The sequence below is a fragment of the Asparagus officinalis genome, chromosome 6 (genome assembly GCF_001876935.1).
Source record: "Asparagus officinalis chromosome 6, Aspof.V1, whole genome shotgun sequence".
Classification (NCBI taxonomy): Eukaryota; Viridiplantae; Streptophyta; class Magnoliopsida; order Asparagales; family Asparagaceae; genus Asparagus; species Asparagus officinalis.
The window spans coordinates 30,841,568-30,865,003 of NC_033799.1; the positions used below are offsets into that span (position 1 = coordinate 30,841,568).

General features: G+C 36.6%; 1 protein-coding gene across 12 annotated transcripts in view; it reads right to left on the reverse strand.

The window, feature by feature from the left end:
* Positions 1-22,716, reverse strand: part of LOC109845552 (uncharacterized protein ycf45) — a 26,275-nt gene extending 3,559 nt beyond the window's left edge. For 3 of the 12 annotated variants that reach the window (XR_002248407.1, XR_002248410.1, XR_002248411.1), the window contains exons 1-11: positions 22,347-22,715; positions 21,622-21,836; positions 20,668-20,818; positions 17,152-17,343; positions 8,631-8,793; positions 8,272-8,516; positions 7,589-7,765; positions 7,369-7,491; positions 6,977-7,282; positions 3,988-4,196; positions 3,040-3,274 (exon numbers count right to left, since the gene is read on the reverse strand). Coding sequence is in view for 1 of the 12 variants with exons in the window: in XM_020414813.1 (XP_020270402.1) it covers positions 6,977-7,282; positions 7,369-7,491; positions 7,589-7,765; positions 8,272-8,516; positions 8,631-8,793; positions 17,152-17,343; positions 20,668-20,818; positions 21,622-21,836; positions 22,347-22,667 (1,893 nt within the window). In the remaining 11 variants the exon portion in view is untranslated. Of the gene's footprint in view, positions 1-584; positions 936-3,039; positions 3,275-3,731; positions 4,197-4,567; positions 4,612-6,976; positions 7,283-7,368; positions 7,492-7,588; positions 7,766-8,271; positions 8,517-8,630; positions 8,794-17,151; positions 17,344-20,667; positions 20,819-21,621; positions 21,837-22,346 lie in introns of those variants that run through there. The other 9 variants (XR_002248414.1, XR_002248412.1, XR_002248409.1 and 6 more) reach the window with 9 other exon arrangements.

Genomic DNA, 23,436 nt, shown 5'->3' on the forward strand with positions numbered 1-23,436 from the left:
CTGAGAAGCAGTCGTCCTTTCATGTATTTTTTAACACCGTTAGCTAAATTTAAACAGTTACCAACTCAGGGTGTTTTTTGCTATGTTTTGTAACTTATGGTATATAAGTGCTACAAGAGTGAAACAATAAGGTATATAAATGCCATTTAGCCTTAGTCTCGGCTACACTCAAATACTCCCGGTGGATCTTCTCCTATTGAGAATAAAATAAGAGAGAATCAATTCAGATTTATTGGTCACGTACAACGGAGACCACTAAATGTATCAATTAGAAGAAACGATACACTACAACTACTAGGAAAATTCGGACTAGAGACGAACCGAAAAACTTGATTGGAAACAATTAGGAAAGGTATGCACAAAGGCCAAATTGGTGAAGAAGATAGCCCTTTACAAACTAATGGAAGAATAGAATTCATGCAACTAATCTACTGGGATAAAGTATTTGATGTTACTCTTGTTATTGAATGTGCCATAGTCCAATGCACGACGGAGAAAAAGTAGACATAGTAAAATAGGTTGAAGATGACCATATCATCTTAATTCTTGTAACTCAAACTGAACAATAAATACACACAAGAAACATTAAAAACCACGAAGAAGAAGAAGAAGAAGAAGATAGACAAAGGAGATAAAGAAAGTAAGCAACTCCTTGATTCCACAAACATTTGAACCATGCACACACACACACACGTAGACCTACTTAAAGATCATTCATACAACCCTTATACTCTATTAACCAAGAAGAAGGGTTTAAAAAGTTCTCCCCTTAACGTTTCTCATTTTCTTCTTCCAAAATATCAAATCTTCTCCAAAAGAAGGTACTGAAATCTCACGGAGAGTTTAATGGTGTAGAGGATCAGGTCCTCCTGGGCTCAGCCGCGTAGACTCATACACGCTCTTCGCTGTATTGTTTTCTTGTCGAGATCCTTGGTCTGCATTCATACTTTTTAGTGACACTTCAAGCTCTCTCACTTTGAGAAAGCGAGCTTCAGAGCAAAATAAGCAACAAGACATGACGATCAAGATGCATAAGCAAAGGTTTGGGCTTAAACAGAAACCCATACTACTTCTTTAACTTGGTTGACCTAAGTGAAGTTTTAAGGAATAGGTAGCCATAGGTATTGTATATATACTATCCTGGAGGGACAATTTATGTTCTCAGACTAATGAAGTGGAAACCACAAACATGTGTTGATTTAGCTTGGATTGGTTGAATATATATGTATATGTTTTCTTAGATACACTTATTGCAAATCAGTATCATTGATCCATTTTGAAGGAGTTCCATTAGATACACTTATTGCAAATCAGTATCATTGATCCATTTTGAAGGAGTTCCATTGGATGTAATACATGACTAGTGTCTTTGATTGCAGAAGAGAATCATTGATCCATTTTGAAGGAGTTCCATTGGATGTAATACATGACTAGTGTCTTTGATTGCAGAAGAGAACTCTCAAGATGCCATGATTAACTTAGGCGATAACCCATTCCCTCAACTTCCTGAGGCTTCATGGGTACTAAATACAAGTAGTTCTATTCTAAAATTTTCTAATTCAAACTTGAATCAAACCTGTATAACGACTGGGCTAAAAGCACGGGAACTTCAGAGTTGAATTTGGCTTCAAAGTTGAGTTAGAAATACATTATCACAATAGTGTTACATATAAATTCTTTTGCCCAAATATACAGTGGAATCTAACCATATATTTAAGTTAAATTTATCATGCTAATTTTCCTTTTGAAGATCATGGATTCACTTCTCCATCACACAATGTGTAAGCATAGTATGAGTTGGCATACAAAGTACACTAGTTCAGCCTTCACACAAAATGGTTCTACAGTGCATAACAATCACTAGCAAATATTGTGATTAATGTCTACATTAGAACTAATTAGAAATAAAATCTTTCAAGGAGTTCTCTCTTTCCTTGGATGGAAGCTGTTTTTTCTAGTTCTTTTACTTCCAATATTGAACTTCAAAGGGACTACCTCTCTTTATATCTTTTTTCTGTTATAATGTGAGCCTAAAATAGAAATACCTTGATGGATGTCAGCAACATCGCCTTCAAGATAAAAAGTATTTAGTAAAAAGATCATACCCACATTCTTACTAGCCAACTTGAGCGCATAAGACTTATGAGAGATGACTTGTAGAATCTTGCTTTATTTTTCTGAACAACTTGAGAAATAAACCTCGGACCTAAATTTCGCAAACGCATGCAAGGACACACATAAACATATTTGTTTGAGTGGTTGTCTACTCAGTCATCCCTCAATGCTCAAGAGCCAATCCAGATACATATTACTGGCCTCAAATTCCTTCAACTGCTCTTCCAAATACTTTCCACTTAAGTACACCTATTGTCCTCTCACGTGATTCACACTCACTGCCAGCCTCAGCTTATTTCTACTCATAGTGTCCTGGCATTGCTTATATAAACAATCTTAATCGATATACAATGTTAACAGTTCTCATGTGATTGTGCTCCTCTCCTTTCTTTCCCTTTGTTTAGCAAGAGGAACCTAGTGGAGGCTCAATTAGCTTTAGCTTAAATGAGTAGTCAATAGCCAAATGCACATTTAGGCAAAGGTCATGACTTCTCAGAGGAACTAATGGGCATATCAAGGTCAATAATTAAGAATGAACTTTACATTTAAGTCGCCCAATTTGCCATTTTTATAACACTAAGTGAACCAAGCTTTCATCTTGGAATGAACTAGAGATTCAAAATCAGCCAATTGTAGCTGGCTGTGGATCATGGGATGACACAAACATATCAAATAGAAATGGCCTGATCTTTTTAGTAATCTCAAAAAAGCAGCAGCAAAAGGGAAAGCAAAAGATGGAGGTAGCTCAAGTTTGTGGATTGGTAGGGTAGAGAATCTTCTAACAAGCACACTAAAAACATCGTCATGTTAACAAAACAAACTATTCACATCATGGGACAATGAGCAAGATAGAAAAGATTGTTCCAACAATCTTACATATGTATATCAGTATGTACAAAGCATGAAAAGTAGATATGTACTAACCATGTTTTGTGTTTTTCCACTTCACGTTTCAGCCTCAATATCTTCCTTCAGCTGCATTCTTTGAAATATTATCATACCGCAGTGCGTGGATGTGCAGAGAGCTCGGCATTTGCACTGTAACCAGAAAGATTTGCCTTCTTGAGATAGATTTAATATGATGATTTGAATTCCAAGACGCATAAGCTTTGAACCAATGTTGAAAGAAAAGGATAACGCAGGACGTAATGCTCATCTCCTGATAATGTAAAATGCAAAACAAACAACGTAATGCATAACGTAGGTTACATGTTTTAATATTTTATTTCAATATGCAATAATAAATAATATTCACAATGATTTTAACAAATAGAATGAGCGCAATCTTCAAATATAACATCACAGTTATCAAATATTTTCACAGTTTCTCAATAATACATCATAAATGCGCAGTCTTTAAATATAACATCAGAGTTATCAAATGTATTATCACAGTTTCTCAATAATACATCATAAATGCTTAAGAACCAATCCAAAAACAGATGTATTTCAAGTTTAAAATAAAAAATTAAAGAAAATAATCTCAAGTCCAGTCGCATTCATAATTTCACAATCAGATAATGACGTCGCTGAAATAACCCACGATGACCTGACAATCAATTCAAAAGTATTTAACTACTTTGACTTTTAAGAAAGAAAATACTCTCGAGTCTCCATAATAAACTATTTTGGAATAATGTAAGTTGTATTAAAATAACACGTTACATTGAAAAAACGTAAGTTAAATTGAAATAACATATGATATTTTGCAATAACGCCGAGTTATAATGTGTATGAGTTATTTCAAAAGGTTACGTAACATTTAAGGCTTGCTAGATTACATAACACAACATAACGAGTTACTTAATGTGTTTTTTCAGCTATGTATTGCACAATATCTTCAATATCTTGAACTAATATGAACATTCTGACCAGTTTCATGAAGTATCCAGTGTAATGTAATAGTAATGAAGCCCGGTGAAGACAGGTAATTATCTAGCAAATTTGCAGCTAGGGCTCATGACATTGCCTTCTTCTAGGGCCTTGTCAAATTGTTCCACGAATTTCAAAAGAAAGCGTAGTTGTATATAAAGCTGTGAAGCCTTCGCTAATCTCCTTCTGTGAGTAAAGTGAAATTGAACCTGTCAGATAAATAAAGATCAAGGGACAATTTAATTTAAAGTTATGCATAATGAATGAAAACAGTGTTGAATCGACAGCAACAAATAAAGCATTATTAAGATTTATGAGAGTAAGTGAAGCTCTACTCAGCTAGTTATCTTAGTAAGGAAACAACATGTGGCAGCATAGGACAGATCTGCTTTCAAAAAAACTAAATAAAATTATGTAAAATTAGCAATCATCAACTGCATTCAAGGGGTTACAAGGTCATAATAGTAGCACCCTAAACACAAATAAGCACCAATTCTATGGTGCATCGTGACCACAGAACATGATCTTGACACATCAGTCATCAAGCACAATCCACACAGCAACTGTGAAATTTTCTTACCTATGATGAGCACCATCAGGTTTAATGAGGAGGATCTCTTTCTCCTGCATAAGAAAACTACAGTAACTTCTTCTAGACGTAGTAGCTGAGTACCAACAGGCAAGAAAGATAGGCTTATACAGGGGTAGTAGAATACTCTTCATGCACAAGACAAGGGCATAGAGACAGTTCAATAACATATAAATAAAGGATTTGGTACAGCATGAAGGGGGGAACTAAAAGAAGACAAAGGGTAATAAAGAAGATGGGTGCAGATTTCAGTAAAAGCTCGCTTGTACTTCTATAAGAAGACAGATATTCAAGCTCAAATAACAGTCATCATGAAGTGTCAGAAATGCATCTTCTATGTACAATACTTAAAGGATTCATCTTTCTTTTAAAGCTTGAATGCACTTAAGGGATTCCTCTTAAGCATGGGAAGTTGCAAAAATCAGACTGGCCAGACTGGCAGCCCTCAATGGACATTAGCATGGCCATCAACAGACAAGATTGACAAGATACTCGTTGGGTGGAAAGACACTACATTGTCTTAGGGGACGAATACTTATATTTGTTACTTTTACCAAGTTTTCATGCTTCTTATAGATGATGGCTTATGCCTATATGGGTTAGAAAGAATTATCAAAATAAGAAAAAATTTCTTTCGGAACGGAAGTAGAAATTGTATGGTTCTGCTCTTTTAGTGAACTATGCATACTCTCTAAAGAGAAGAAACTAGGGGATGGACTGCTATCTGTTAAGAGAAACGAATATTCTCCTGATAGACAAACAAATTTGGAATTTCTTCTATGATGAAGTTCTGATTTTGAAGACAATACATTTATCCAGTATTATAAAGAAAAACCGTCATTAGCTAGATAGAAAAACAGGTATTGGTTCCTCTTTTTCAAAGGGAGTTCTTAGACAAAATGAACAATTACTGTTTAGTAGTAAAGTCCCTGGCTATCTAGTTAAATTGGTAGGTATGGGAGAAGCACCTGGCATATAAATTTCATGATTATTTTCCCATGCTGGACAGCCTTTGTGAGTCTTGAAACTACTTCGAGGATAAAGTGTGGCGATGCAAGTCACTCTTATAGGAGATTTAACAGGAAACTTGGCATATGGGTGTTTTTGAGCTATTGGAATAATTAAATAAGAACACAAAAAACAACATGAATGACACTAGAATCGGTAGGCGGGAGATGGGGCTTTTTCTGTTAAAACCTGATACTCTTTCCTCAATTTCGAGGGTATCAAAACACCATTTCGTGGAAGAAGACCCATTTCTTTTGACGATGTCAGAACCCCATACCTCTTTCTTATATGGAAGGCCCCACTTCAATGGAAGAATCTTAACCTGGTTAATCCTCAAAGGAAAACTAAAAACCAAATTATTGGCAAGAAGAGGAATTTTATAGAAACAACAGTATACTGTATTTAGAATGCAGGAAGAAACTATACATAATTTATTCTACTGTTGTGGGTTCTTTTCTCTCTCTCGACAGATTTATATCAGAATTTGCAAGTTCTAAGAGTTCCCCAGGCAAGGCAAGGCAAGACATAAGGATTACTTGCAGAGGAAATACTGTTCTAGGGTTAGCAGTCATAATGAAGTAGGATACCAGCACTAATGCTATGATGTGAAATGTTTCGACAATAAATAAAATCTTTAAGGATGAGTGAGGTAAATGTTTAACCCTTATTCATTTAAAATGTTTTTGTTGAATTTCAGTTATGTAATGTGTCTGCCATGGTCCAGAAGCTCGTCATCTATGGAAGTAGACTATTAAGGGGAGTTGTAGGGAGGGATCTAGCTGACGCTTCTGCAAGGAAAGAAGCACAAGAGGCGTCAATGCCAACTGTGATTGAACGAGAAGCTGCTTATTCAAGCATGTCCAGGAATGTCCTAAGATGGTGTTCATGTATATTCTTTTCCACCACAAGAATTTGGGTTTGGATGACTATACTCCAACTCTGTTTCTTTTGTGTTTCCATGGACGCATAGTAAGAGGCAGTGTTTTTTTTTCTTTTTTCCTTGCCCTTTTGGGCAAGTAGGATACTGTGCTTAGCTTGTTCCAGCTCTGCGGGCAATAAGGAGCTGGTTAGGCAACTGAGGGAGCTGCTTGTAATTTTTTCTGTACATGAATCTTCACTTACTTGAATAGATGGAATCTCAATTAGACCTCCACCCATAAAAGAAGGGAAAAAAGAAAGAAAGACAGAACAAGGATCAGACTAGCTAAAATCTCATGAGAGACTTATTTTACTGAGTTTTGGTGGGAAGTGATCGACTAGGCACGTAAGTGCATCCAGATTGAGCAATGATTATCATAAACCAAGTAACTCATCTGCCAATTAAGATCAAAGAGAAACATACAAATATTTTCAACTATATGAAACAATAACATTATGGTATTGGATTTTTACCTAGTCAGGAAGAAGCGGCAATCTAGCAACACCATTTTGTGAACTGCTCATGTCATCCAAGCTGAACATGTCCTCTAATTCACTTCCAGTATCTACAACTTGATAGAGAGGCCCTTTCTCTTTTGTGTCCAAAGGAAGAGGAAGAATGCATAGACTGAAGTGTGGCTCTCTGCCAACTTTTTCCCACTTAAGTTTGTATCTTTCTATGAGCTCTATCTGCATAGAGATGATACATGATGGCCTTGGAAGTAGCTGCACTTGCTCTTCTTTTGGAATTACAACCTGCTCTATAGCTAATCTTGCCTCCTATAATTATTTAGATTTAAATTATTATTAAGCAGTCCTCAACATTAGAAGCCAAATATGGGGAAAATAAATGCAAAATATATCACCTCTAAAGCATCATTCTTTTCCAATGACGTCATAGTAGCCTCTGGTTCAAATTCTTTGAATCTTTTTACACGTCCATTGGTAAGAGCACGAATTGCCTTTGTGATTTGCATCAGAGAACTCGTCTAGATGGGAGAAATAAAAGGACAGGAAAACACTTCAGAGGATCCCCAATGTGAAAAAGAAACTGAGACTGCGGCTGAGAAAATATTTGCTCATTACCTTTGTTACATGGATTGCAATTCCACGAGATTTGACAACTGATTGAATTTGAGAATTCTTCTTGAGCTTGGAATGCAAGGAAAGAAATGCATCAGCTTCGCTGATATTATCTGTTATTCCAACATCTTCTTCCATTCCCAGCTGCTTGATTGCTTGCAATACGCTAGTCTCAGTGATCTAAAATAACTGTCCACCCTATAAGTTCAGATTCATATAGTGAAGGTATTAATATAAACAGAAGTATAACTATAACTTCTGACTAACTCTACCGTCACAAATTTCTTTCCATCAAAGCACCATGAAGCATGAAAAACTACAAACCTAGAGCCTGATCAATATTTATTTACATTTAACTTCTTACACTCTTAAAGTTACATTCTCTAATAGGCATCACAATGAGGATCTTATGCCAATTCTTTGTGTTAAGACTTGGGAATTAAGAAGTAGATAACAATAATCGAGACTGATTAATATGCAAGATATCAAGCAACTGAAAGTAATGTAAGGAACTCTTGATTCCATTTTCGGTTTAGAAGCAAGAAATAGAGATGGATCGTCTGGGACCATCAAAATAATGTAGTTTGAGAAAGTTGCAACAATTAACCATTTCTCTTTTTTCGATTAGTAAATAATAATTTACAATTGTAAAGGATACATCAAAATAACAGATGCAGATACCTTACCCCATAAACAAATAAGTGAAATCCTGCACGAGCTTCAGAAGAGCTTTCTGTTATTTTCTCTGCAGATTCAAGACTAGATGTGTTGAGAGTAATAGTTTCATCATTCTTCAAAAAGTTATCTTCAACAGTGACATCATCCTCCAGAAGAGCATCAACTCCATTTGAAGATTCAGTTTGTACATGGAGAATGTCATTCATGGATTCGTTTGAATCTAACTTGCATACTTCAAAAATTGGGGATCGCCCTGTATCAGAGAGAAACATAAAGAACTGTAAGAAGATAGCAGAATCCAATCAACTTTTATTGCAAAAAGATTGACATGTAAATCTACTTGAAAAGCACTAGGGTAGCAGAGAACCTGCAAGAAGAGCATCCACAGTTGCCTCCAGACTACGATGGACCTGTAGTTTGGTCTTAGAAATGATTTCTGCAGCACAAGTAAATGTTGACGGCCCTTTCCTCTCAAGGACAGTTTTCTGGACACCTCTCCTGCTAGCCTCTTCATCGCCCAGGGTGACACTCTAGAACACATGTATTGCCAAAAAAAGTTAGAAGCAATAAGTTTAATAATTATTACTATTGTAGTTAGAAAATACAATTAACTTATTCATTCAGAAACCCCATATAGTTCATCTAAGTTATTGTTTTCCACTGTTTTAGATAAACTATATGCCAATTATTTGAAAGAGAGGTGATCAAAGACATTGAACTTGCTCAATTACTTTACGAGAATTGATTATACAACACCAAAATATTCAGGTGAAAACGCACTAACTCTTACCACTTCCTCTATGTCCATACAAGTGCTCTAACCCAAAATTCATATCATATTCAAAATATGGCAAAGGTGGATACGAATATTAATAGAGAGTGAATTACGGTTCCATTTCTCAATTGCAACCTGGCATTGTAGATATTGAGCAATGTCTCTGTGTCAGTAGAAGTACAAATGTTTTAGCCTTGAAATTCTCCGGGAAAAAAACTTTTTGTTTACTGCATGGGAAATTTAAAAATACAGTTGAGCAAACTAACTCAAAGGAAGTACATCCAAAGGGGTGATATTTATTGGAATGGAAGTGGATGAGGGTGGCAAAGAAGGCTGCAGTTAATTAGCCTAGCTGAGAATGTGTAATGAGCTTCGCATGTTAAAAATGTTGACTGCTAAGGGACAAATTATTATATGATGTAGGGCATCCAAGTCAGAAAGATAAATTACAGTCATTATTAAAATAATGGAGATCCTATAGTTCGAAAGCAAAGCAATATAGCTGAACATGGGCCAGAGGTTTACATAAAAATTAAGCGTATGTCTAGATACCATGGTGATTTTTGTGTAGTGTTTTCAAAATACTAAGGTGTTCTACTCCAAATGTGTTCTCAAAACACCATGATGAGTGTTTTCCGTCAACAATAGTTTGACCCTTTATAACATTAGTATTAAACATACTATTATTATACTAAATATTAATTATAATATAATATATTATAACTAATATATTATAACTAATATATTATAATATTATATATATAATTAATATATTATAATACATTATAATATTATATATCATTCTTTTAATATATTATATTATAATTATGAAATATTATCTTCAAATATTAACATATTTTCCTTAGCCTAAAAACTAAAAACCTCCTTCATCCATTGGATCTAGATGAATTCAATGGCTGGGATTCAGTTAAACAGTCAACAGACACATGCATTAATTACCCCATTAATTACCTCAACGCAGTGAATCCAGATTCACTATCTCAACGAATCCGGATTCACTGCGTTGATGTAATTAATGCATGTGTTTAATGAGGTAATTAATGCATGTGTCTGTTGACTGTTTGACTGAATCCTAGCCATTGGATGAAGGAGGTTTTTAGTTTTTAGGCTAAGGAGGTTTTTATTAGAACCTCTCCATATATATATATATATATATATATATAGTCTATAACTTCTAATAATCCCCCTCCACTCATTCAAATAAGGGACCACATTCACATGGGTAGTGAGTGGATGAGGATGTGACACATCACTACCAAGCACAAAATTTGTGCTTGGTACCAAGCATACTCATTTTTCTCATATATATATATATATATATATATAAAGATCAAAATAATAATAATAATAATAATAAATAAATAAATTTAAAAAAACCCCATCCAGTTGGCCAACCGGTTGGAGTCAAATACGCCCGTCACAACTCTTCTTCTTCTCTCCAAATTCTCTACAAACCCATTTTCTTCATCAATTTTCGTCTCCCACGTGAAGAAAAGAGGATTAGGGTCAGATCTGATAGCTTCTTTGCAACGATTTTTGCAACGATTTTGCAATCAATCCACACCAAATTCAAGGTATAAACCCGAAAACCTAACTTCACAATTAACTGCAAATTTTCTTGATTTTTGGGTGTAATTTGTGTGGGAACTTGTTGGAAATGATAGCAAATCACGTTTTAAACAATTCGAACTGAGTGTGTACACGAAATCGGTGTGAAAATCCACTGACTGGTTCGCCTCAGCGACGAACCAATCGGTTGGCCTACCAATTGGTGGCCAGAAAATAAGAATTTGCATTTTGAACCCTATAACTTAGAAATTCTTGTAAATTTGACCCCTCATTGCCTTAATTAACATCTACTCTTTTGTGTAAGATAAATGGCTTTCAGAAAACATCAATGAAATGCTGAATCCCCTCTCTCTCTTTTGGTTCTCTACCGATCCATTAAGAGAGGATTCAACTTTTTAAGTATCGGCCCATAATCACGTTATTCACAATTGCTGGGATTGAATCTATGATGGTTAGGAAACCCAAGTTAGCCAACACTACACTAGTTCGAGAATTTTATGCCGCGTGGGATAGATCAGGAGAGGATTCAACCACCGTTATTGGCAGAGGGATATCGATCACTGTCACACCTAAACTCATTCAGAAGAGTTTAGGACTCCCCGAGCACCTAGAGGTTGTCCAGATTATTATATTAATATTTTTATAATATATTATTTTCATTAATAAGTTATTTACTTTATAAAAAATTACTATTTTGTTATTATATTATAATGTAATAAGATATTATGAATATATTAAATCTACTAATATTTAATCTTTCATTTTTAGAGGAGTTATTATTTTATTATTAAATACTATTATTATATATTATATTATAATTATTAATATATTATATAAATACAATATAATATAATATAATATAATATAATAATATTGTATTATATTATCTTATTCCTATAAAAAATTATATTTATTATATTATATAACAAATATATCATATTAAATATATTATTAATGTGCTATATTGGAAATTATATTAACATCTTTTAAACTCAAAACACCAAACTTTAAGATAAGTTTTTTGGTGTTTTAAAATAACTGTGTTGTTTTTTATTTTTGATATTGTAGCCCAACAAAAACACCATGGTTTATGTTAAGATTTGGAGAAAAAGAGTTTTTTTTAGGGATTTCTCCTCACTCTATACTTTATTATTTATAGAAATTGATTAGTTATAAGTTAGTCTCACAGACAATGTGAGACTAAACCAATGCTAAACTAATACTCTTCTTGCACTCCCCTTCAAGCTGGAGCATATATATCATACATGCCCAGCTTGTCATAAATAAAGTCAACCCGTGTTCGACCAAATGGTTTTGTAAGAATGTCTGTCAATTGATGTACTGTCGATACATGTTTTGCCGTAATGGTTTTGTCCTCGAGCTTCTTGCAGATTACATGACAATCAACTTCAATGTGCTTAGTTCTCTCATGAAACACAAAATTCTCAGCAATGTGAATTGCTGCTTTATTGTCGCCATATAGATCCATGGGACCTTCTTGAGGGAGACCAATCTCCGTCAATAGGTCTTTGATTCAAACCATTTCTAGTGTCACATTTGACATAGCTTTGTATTCTGATTCTGCACTAAATCGAGACACTAACACTTTGCTTCTTATTTTTTCATAACACCAGATTTTCTCTAAGACACAATATCCAGTAGTCGATCTCCTATCAAAAGGACATCCAGCTCAATCTACATCAGAGAAGCCTGTAACTCTGGTATGTCCTTGATCTGAGTAGAGAATTCCTCGTCTTGGAGCCTTCTTCAGGTAGCTCAAAATTCTCAACACTACATCCAAGTGAGTAGTTCTTGATGCGGACAAGAACCGACTCACAACACTAACTGCGAATGTGATGTTAGGTCTGGTCACCGTCAGATAATTTAGTTTCTTCACCAATCTCCTATACTGCCCAACATCCTCAAGAAGCTCCCTCTGGTCTAATAGTAGTTTTGAGTTCACATTCATTGGAGAATCACTGTTTCTGCATCCTAACATCCCGACTTTTGAGAACATACCCAGTACATACTTCCTTTTTGACAGAAGATTACCCTTCTGTGACTTTGCAACTTCAATGTCTAGGAAGTATTTTAGGGAAGCAAGATTTTTGATTTGGAAATGTGTCTGTAAATACTTTTTCAGACTGTAAATACTTTTTCAGACTGTAAATACCAAAAGCATCATCCCCTGTAATTCGTTTCCCATTCTGAAATCGTCAGAAGACAGAGTGATCTTTCTGTGCACGACAAAGACCAAATTCCTAAATCACCGATGCAAAACGTCCAAACCAGGCTCTCGAAGACTGTTTTAGACCATAGAGTTATTTCTTTAGCCTACATACATTCGCATTCTCCCCCCGAGCGACAAAACCTGGTGGTTACTCCATGTAAACCTCATCTAAAATACCATTAATAAATGCATTCTTGATGTCCAACTGATGAAGTGGCCAATGATTTATTGCTGCTAATAAAATAAAAATCCGAACAGATAACATTTTTGCCACCAGAGAGAATGTATCTACGTAATCTAAGCCAAACACCTGTGAATAGCCTTTAGCAACCAATCGGGCTTTCAGGTGTGCCAAAGTTTCATCAGGATTTAACTTGACAGTGTACACCCACTTGCAACATACAGCCACTTTCCTGGTGAGTGAGACAAAATCCCAAGTCTTATTCTGCCGCAATACCCTCATTTCGTCTTGCATCGCTTGATTCTAACCTGAAATAGACAGGGCTTCTAACACATTCTTGAAAACCAAATGAGTCGAGGAAAATAACAAAAGATCGAAAGATAGAGGAGAGGCAATCATGGGAGACAAAGTTAGAAATAGGATGTTGAGTACAAGTGTGTGTCTCTTTTCGAAATGTAATAAGAAGGTCTTCCGCAGAAGAGGATAAATGTGCACATATGGATTCAGGTTCTTCGGGCGGAGAACGTGGTGCTGAGGCCGACGTTGGCACAGGAGTAGAACAACGATGATAAACTTGAATTGGATCGTTAAACCGAACTGAGTCTTTGCCAGTAGCGCAAAGAGTATTGTCAGCGGATGAACTACCACCGATAACCAATGACTCTTGCAGAATTAAATAGTCATACTCATCCGGTGATAATGAGATGGAGAACTAGAATGACCGATTTTATCTTCGAAGAAGGTTACATCAGCAGATAACACAAGACGACTGAGTGACGAACAGAAACACTTGTAACTTTTATGTTTTCGGGAATAGCCAAGAAAAATACATGTAATAGACCGAGAGTCAAACTTTTGTTTATTTGGACTGTGATTATGAACAAAGCACAGAGAGCTAGAAATCTTTGGAGAAAGCGAAAAGAGATCACATTGGGGTATAGAATCTTGAAAGGAATTTTATCTTGCAGAACAGAATAAGACATTCAATTAATCAAGTAACATGCTGTTAAGATAATTTTCCCCCAAAATTCTTTGGAAACGTGGCAATGGAATAGCAAGGTCCGAGCAATATCAATGTGATGTCTATTCTTTCGTTCAACAACTCCATTTTGCTGAGGAGTGTAAACACAAGAAGACTGATAGAGGATCTCATGTTCTTTAAGGAAACTAGTGAAGTTGTCATCCAAATATTTTTTTGCATTATCAGATCGGAAAATTTTTATCGAAGACTTGAATTGATTGAGTATTTCAGAATAAAAGAGTTTAAATGTGAAAAAGACTTCAGACCTACCTAGACTTGAGAAGATAAATCCAGGTAACACGAAAGTGATCATTCACAAAACTGACAAAGTACCGGAACCCCAATTTAGAAGTTATTGGGGACGGTCCCCAGACATCAGAATGAACAAGATCAAATGGCTTAGCAGCCCTCTTATCTTATTGACTCAATTAGGATCAAACACACTATGATGTTTGCCAAGTTGACACGACTCACACTCTAATGAGAAAAGAGATTTGAACCGGGGATTAAGCAGCTTGAGAACAGAGCGAGAGGGAGTCCTAGCTGACAATGGTATTGTAGGGCTGATAAGTTTTCGATACAAGTCAAATGTTTGACGCCTAATTCTAATTTATAATGGTCATTCTGGTCACGTCTCGTCCCAATCGTTTTCCTCGTGACCATGTCCTGAAAGATGCAATGTGTGGGGAAGAATGTCACTGTACAATTTAGAGATTTTGTGATCTTACTAACAGATAAAAAGTTATAGGAAAAACTAAGAAGATAGAATACGGAGGAAAGAGGAAGATTAAGAGAAAGATTGGTGTTGCCGACACCCTGAACAGGTGTACGTGAACAATCAGCTAATATAACTGAATTAGATGTAGGGCTAAAAAATGATAAGATACCTTGATTCCCAGTCATATAATCAGTGGCACGTGTATCTATAATCCAAGTATTAGACGAAGACGATATAAGTAAAGATAAAGGATTACTTGCACTTTTGAGAGTAGCAGATAAGGAGAAAAACGATGTTTGTGAACTCTAGTACTGTTGGAATAATTAAAATTGCTGAAATTGACGCTACAGTTTCGTATCATGAAAGACTGACTGTAGTTGACTTTCACTATAAGATGAGTTGAAGTTATCCTGAGCGGTCGTGTAAGCACCATTGGCCTTCTTTTTTCCAATTCGGGACAATTATATTTGAGATATCCTGACTGGTGGCAGTAGTTACAAGTCTTCACTGAGTCATCGTCATGAGTATGTCCGTCTTGAGATGGACCTCTACGGCCACCTCGTTGACCACCTCGACCCCCAGAACGATCAGTGTGGTAACCTCCTCGTCCTTTAAAGTTTCATCTACCTCTTCCAGGACCACTAGTATGACCCCCTCGTCTATAAAACTGTCAACTATAAGTGGCAAGCGCAGAACGTTCCACAGTGGATGTAAGTGACTGTGTAGGGACAACATTCTTCAGAAAGTGATTAGTCTCAGCTAGAGAACTAATGGCAGAGCTCCCCATGATTTATGGTCGAATATAGGAGTAAATAAAATCTAGGGTACCCAAGTGGGTAAGTACCATAAATTTGCTCCATTGGTTCTGCATTTGTTTTACATCCCCATTAATAGAAAAAAATCTGACGAAGTACCTCGGTCAGACGATTGAACTCATCATAATGATCATCTATGGGTTTACCATCCTGTTTCTTATGAAACAGCTTTTAAATTACTTCATATGCTCGATTAATATTGTTGATACCCCTATAGAGGTCCTGCAAAAAACACCAAAGTTCCTTCATTGTCATACAATGAAGAACTAAATCCTGAATTTTAGGCTTCATATTATTAAGAATGTGATGCAAGATGACACTATCATCCAATGTTCAAGATTCCGATGTCGGAGTATGAGGGTCTGTCAACAAATAGCCAGTTTTGTCTCGGTTTGCCACGTAGATTTTAATAACACGCTTCCACTGAAAATAATTATTTCCATCAAGCTTTCGGTCAATGATTCCACCAGAAAATATCTCTGAAACTTTCGTCTGGACCGTTAACTTAGAATTCTTGAAATCCTCAGATTTGGCCATCATGAAACATACAAGTAGAGTTCAAGACGATACCCTCCACAAATTATACTCCAAACTAGAAACAATCAAAGCATATCCAAGTTCAATATAATAATTCTTGAATTAGCCAATAGGAAGAACAAGTCCAAAACCCGAAGGTTTAATTTTGAACCCGAAGGTTAAAATGCAAGAACCCAAAGGTTAACATGGAACCCGAATGTTAAAGATTAAGAACCTAAAGATTAAGATGGAACCCGAAGGTTTTTTTTAATTATTTTTTTAATTTTTTAATTTTATTTACAGTGCAATTCCCAAATCTGATTCAGATCCAAAAACAAAGAGGGAGGGGGCAGAGGAGCATGACGACGGTGACTGAAGGCCTCATGGTGGCGGCGGCGGCGGGTCTGTGGACGAAGCGGGTGGCGAAGGCTCAAATCTGGACGACGCAGCGACGGCTGAAGATCACGAACGTAGCAGCAACGGCGGACGAAGCGGCGGCGAATTGAAGTAGCTGCGAGATCTGCGCCGGCGGAAAATCTGGACGAAGAACGAAGACGACGGCTGACGGCGGATCTGGACGAAGACGAAGACCGAGACGGCGACGACTCGGACGAACGGACAGTGTGAATTAGGGTTAGAGTTAGGCTTAGGAAGTTGGATTAGTATTAGGGTTAGGGTTAGGGATAAGCTCTGATAACATGTTAAGATTTGGAGAAAAGAATTTTTTTTGAGAGATTTCTCCTTACTCTATACTTTATTATTTATAGAGATTGATTAGTTACAAGTTAGCCTCACAGGCAATTTGGGACTAAACCAATGCTAAACTAATACTCTCTTCTAACATTTTACAAATGCATAGTGTTTTGGCTTTGAAAAAACGCTATGGTAGTCAAACGCTCCCTAAGCTATTTTGCTCAATAACCTTCTTAGGACATATCAAACCAGAGTGCAAGTTTGCAGTTTAATTAAAGAACCTTCAGGTGCTCCAGATACAAGAATATGAAGTAAACTATCAGTGAGTAGCTCAAAAGTATAATTATACCTGTACTCCTCCAACTAACATCTCTAGTGAAGGGTTCATTAACAAATTCTCTATTGTAACTCCATGAGCAGTAGCAACAAGCTGGATACCTCGTTGAGCAATGGTACTAGCAGCCATAGCTTCAAGTTTAGTTCCAACTTCATCAATTACAATTACTTCGGGCATATGATTTTCTACTGCTTCTATCAACACCTGTGTAGCATGCAATTATGGATTACAAATTCCAATCAGCAACCACACAAGTTAATGGTATGAGATAGAACAAGAACAAAAATAAAAAGACTTTTTTGTCAATTTCAAATAGATTTAGGCGGATGGAAACAAGATAATAGTGACCCACGCAAGTTGAAAATACTAAAACATGATAACAACAGAAGGCAACAGCTTAACGAAGGTTTTAACTTGTATTCACAGATATGGACAGAAATTTATGAATTGAGAATAATTGAGGTCTTCAATTCCTTCAATGCATATTTTTCCATAACATGAAACATTGTGGCCTGGTAGGCATACAATTAAGGGTAACAAAGAGACCAGCTCAAAATTTCATGTGCGTGTAAGTAACAACCACATACTACATAGTAAGTAGGTGCATGCTAAGATTCAAGCTTCTAGACAAAAATTTTAGAAAGTCTAAAATGGAATAAGTTTCCTGTGCATTGAACATTTTTTTCATGGAAAGGCATATGATTACCCTAAATTTTGTTGAAGAAGATTAATTACAGGAAAAACAGAATGGTGGGCATTGGCAATAATTTCTTGAACTCAAGCTTCATTTTTCTCTTTCTTTGAAAAATGTGGATTAAGATTTATCAGAGAGAAGTTGTTTTATCTTAGCATTTATAAGTGGATTGAGATTATTCTCTTATTTGAGGAATGTGGATTGAGGAATGCAGCTGGCCATGAGTCTTTGCCCTAGCTGACACTGATCTCCTCAATAAAGGGCATCCACACATCATCTGGCCCCTAAACCAGATGAAAAATAGAGCTTATCTCAACCTAACTTGATGATAGATTGAGAGGAACCAAGAAGAGTACAGTAGTGTGAGGTGAAGATGTCAGAGATATCCATCAATTAGGTGTGGTACTATTGTACTTGACAAAGGAAATAAAATTAATGTAGTGATGGTAATTGGCAAAACAATTAAGTAATATCTGGCTTAATAATGAAGACAAGAACTTGTGAGTGTTGGCGCCACATAATCTGTTCAAGTGTCAGACCCTTTCAAGCTTAACAATGAAGGAGGGTCGAGCATATACTTTATTGACTGGAGAGAACTCGATTCTTGCGAGTTATCTAGATTTTCTAGAAGAAGAATCCTCTTGTGACTTGGAATGTGATAGAATGTGTTGGACTTCTTCATAAGCAAAGCGTAAGGTTGCATTGTGAGCGGATACCTATGATAATCATGTATAACTCAAGATAAGGGTATTATGCTCCAAAGCATGCCTTCTTAAAATGGAAGGAACTAGAAATAGAGGATATTTTCAGGGCCAAAATGACATGATTAGCAACTTGGTTGGACAAGCTTAGGGAAATAATTATCTCCAAAGTTTGAAATTGGAATATGTTCTAGCTTAGTAAATGAGATAACACTTTCTTGTTAGCCAAAGTGGCTCATCAATTAACCAGAAGTTTGTCAAGTTGATTTCTCTATCAAGCAATTAAAAGATTATATGTCACCCAAGTGTGCCGCTTCTCTAATCCTATCGAAAATAAAGCAAGTTGAACTACCCCCTAAAATAAGCTACAGATTATGAGCCCACACCTGTGATAACTTAATATCATCACGAAACAGGTACACGATCGGTCATTGGGGCCATCAAATGAAGAGAAGATGAAAAATTTTATTGTGCCTTAAGAAGGCTGACAGTGTGTTTGTAATAGAGATGTCCATTGTGAAGGAGGGCATGGGAGAAGTAACAAAGACAGAATCTCCATAGTTGTGAGATGTCTAACATGGTAAAGAGACATAGGGAACTGAGCATCGTCATTACACATAGGAAAAATAGCCGATAAGAAAGACTAAGTCTCTGCAAAGGATTGTTGTTATGACGCTTCCATTATAGATGAGGGTGAGATAAATGTTCAGATTTTGAGTTTAGTAGCAAATGACTAGTATAACTGTATAAGATGGAGCAAAAGAAAATTTGATGCTTATGAAGAGTGAGAAAATAAGGAATAGGAAGTGCCTGATGCACTTAACTTCCGCCCTGCTCGAGTTTGCATATTCAAGTCGGCGAAAAGAATTTGACATACAATATAGCAGTCGAACCAATGTTTGCAGTCGATTCCAAGTGATCTTTATTATCTTATGTGATCATATGCATATACATAAGATAACAAAACAGGAGATTAAATATACGATAAAGTGGGTACCAACATTTCTGGAGTAACCACTACTCAAATGGGTTTATGGAGCTTTTTAGAGCAATGCCATTAAAACTTCTTCTCTGCCCAACTCCATTATGGTTGATAATGATACTGATAATGATATAGCCACTTATCTTTCTAGACTAAGTTTTCATAATAGCTCTTACAACTTCTACCACTACACTAAAACACTGTCTACACAGTGTACTTATATTTTAGCCTAGGACACCAGGTCCCCTGCATAAGCTAACGAGCAATTTGGCTGCACTCTCTGCCTTGCTCTTGGTGCTATGGTCAATACAAATCAAGTTATAATGTCAGTGTTTAATTCCTTAATTATTTATGCAACTTCTTAATTTCCAATAGTGTCATATCAGTAGAGATTGGAGTTTTTCGTTCTGTGTGAATTCATATAAATCATGACAAAAATTTTAAGCTTCTTGTGTCCATTTTTCTTATTTATCATAATCCTTTTTACGCGAAATCACTCCTAAATCCTTGAAGCTTTAACGATGCCACTTCACTCCTGCTTTTACACGTACATAGTTTAAGATTATGCAATCTAAGAGTAGCCCTCCTAATCTATCTTGAGCAAAGAATAAGCTAGATAGGAGACACAATCAATGTTTTAAAAAGCTCCCACTTAGGCTGCCTAGGCTCTGCCTGCCTAGGTCCCAAGAGCGCCTAGGGGAGAAGAGACCGCTTACACAGACTGCACTGCTAGGTTTTGGTTATGATTTCGTTTGTTGCTACCTCCACATCGTCTAACCTCCACCAAACTCCTCCAACATCCTCCACTGACTACGAACACCTCCCCTAACTCCTCTAGCCTTCAGCAAAACCTCCTCCGCCACCACTTAAAAAAAACAAATCCTCCTAGGCCTAGTGTCTAGGCACTAGGCGGTGCCTACAGTGCCTAGCGCTTTTAATAACATTGATTGTAATTAAAAAAATTAAAGAAGGACAAGACCTAGGCCCCGCCTAGGCTCTATGAACCACGTCCGGCGCCTAGGCCGCCAAGCGCTTTTTGTAACCTTGGACACGATGATAGGCTTGTTGTGGGAAAAGTAACAGAGCTAAGTTTAATGAAATTCCTAACCACTTAAGAAAATAATCAACAGGAGGTAGAAAGAATAACAAACCTTGTGTTGCATATCAGGATTGGGTACTTGTAGTCTACGTGCATTGCCTATTCCGGGGTGAGGAATATCACCATCTCCACCAATCTCATTAGAGGTATCAACAATCATAACTCGTTTCATGTAATCATCTGCAAGTATCCGAGCTATATCTCTGTATAATAAGATTAATCAGTTAGAATCATATTCAGGAAATTAAATAATGAGTAGCATGCAACATAACACATCACACAACTGTTCTAATCCGTTATAAGATCAATATGCAGCAGCCAATGGTATCCAATTGAAAAATTAGAATCCACAATGCATTTGAGCCTGTTATATGACATAAACACACACTGATTTATCAAGGTCAAATATTCCTATATGAATCTATGCTACAATGTCAACCTTTTTGAGGAATTTGCAACTAATTTGCAACAGTTCATTCTCATGGCTGCATGTTTTCAAATAGATATAAAGTTCTATCATACTACTAAATTGTAGTTGAAATTGTTTAAATATGCAGCCTCTGAAGATTCTAACATATTATTGGTTTGTTTAAGTGACCATGGTTAGATTATTTTACATTTATAGCATTTACGCTTCTAGTATGCGTCAAAAAATCTAGTTCCATGTATATTATAGTTGGTTGTGATGGCTCAAGGACTCATGTCAACATGAGTTATGATAAAAAGACCACAAATGATGCTCTTAAACAAAAAAGTAACTCAAATCTCATTGTATTCATTATAAGCTTTTAATCATCACTCTCAAGAAGTATATCCTCTACCTTTGCCTTTTATATATTTTCTTTCTGTAAAAACACAAAATCATATTGTATTCCCAGCTTGCGATCTCAGCCTGAATACATTGTCTTTGCTTGGTGTTTCTAATACTAATAAGTTTTATCATATTCATGGTTCCAGTATTTTTAATGAACATTAAATGTTGAACAGTTGAACTTGCTACTAGAACCTGATGACAGTAGTCTTTCCAACACCAGGCGGCCCAATGAGCAACAGAGAACCCCCATCCTTAACCAAATCCCTCAACATGTTAGCACTTCCGGGCACTGCCCGCCCAACCCGACAAGTAAGCCCCACGATGCCTCCCTTCCGGTTGCGGATTGCACTGATCCTGTGCAGAGTCCGGCTGATCCCTGCCCGATTATCTGCTGCAAAATCACCCACCTACGAAAACAAACAACCCAGTAAGAAGTTCTTCCCCAATTTATATCATCTCCAAGAGAAAAATGTTTTCTTTTACTCTTATTCTCAATTTGATTTAAGAGCATCCACTTCGTATCAAAAGCGTATAACTCTTAGTTATATAATGCATCCCATTAAAAATATAAGATGTGTAATTCATGTTTTACGAAAAAATTGCAGCTGAAATGCCATAACCTTAACGTCTATTTCAAGTTATTTAATAAGGACAAAAGGTTGCACTACAATGTATATCATCTTTATAAGAGATTGCTTTAACAACCCAACTTCAATTCTGACTTTATTCATACCACTGAAAAATACGTGATTTGCATCAAATATATCATAAAGTTTATCACTGAGCTGCGATATGCTACCGAAAATGACATAAGAGCAAGTCTGACACTATGCGAATAGGGGGAGGGGGAAAAAGATCTCTCAAAATCAGGGCACAGAAGCAAATTATCCTCAAATTAGGGTTAGACACAAGCTAACCTGCGACGCAGCGTGATGGACATCCTCAGACGAGATAGGGAAATCAGAGAGGACGATATCGCCGGAAGGGAATCGAGCAAGGGGGCGACGTCCGAGGTCCATGACGACCTCAACGAGATCCTCGAGCTCCGGCTGAGCCTCGAGCTTTCGCTTCATTTCTTGGGGGAGGAGGACGAGGAGGCGGCCGAGCTCGTCGGCGAAGCCATGGGAGGGGAGCTGGGGAGAGCACCGAAGGAGGGGGAGGAGGCGGCGGCGGTGGCTTTGGCGGGTTGAGAGAGGCGGTGGAGGGATTGGGGGAGGAGAGAGAAAGAGGCGGAGCATGAGAATTGAGAGGGGAGTGGAGTGAGCGAGCGAGTGGTGAGAGGGAGGGGAGAGATCAGAGAGAGAGAGGGTTGGGGGGTTTTTGTAATGAGGAGGAAAAGAGAATATTCTGTGAATACACCCCTATATGATACGAGTGGATAAGTAAGTTTAATCTTAAATTTAGGTGCTTGAGAGTTGAGAGTGTACTTCATATTTTATTTGAGAGAGGATACCTTATTGGATCTACAACTATTTTTTTTTTTAAATGCTTTCTGTGATGCAAAAAATTTAAATAAATTGGAATAAATATTGCAGCGAGGATTGTTTGTGATTCTATTGCGGAGAATATTTTCCATGTAATTTGGGTATTTGGTTGGGGGGGAAATGTACAAAAGCTGCATAGTTTTTCCTATTTTGAATTTGAAAAGATTTTTTTTTCATGAGCTGTAACTGTTTAAAGGATACAGTTTATGCTCCCCCAAAATTGATTTCAGCATTTACCATCTATCAATTCTGATAACGATATTTTCAAAGCAAACAGCTTAAGCAGAGTGTTTTTTTCTGTTTCCGTTACTTTTTTCCAAAAAATCAGTGAAACGTGTTTGGGAAGTAGGGTGTTTTTTTGAGCTGACCATATACAATTTCCAAAAGATCTAACGCTTTTCTCAAAACAGCTTTTAGGTGTTTTTAAGATCCGTGGCTTATTTTCCCCAAATCATCCCGATCCCCTTCTCTCCCCCAAATCATCCTGATCCCCATTTTCCCCCAAACCATCGCCGCCACTCCA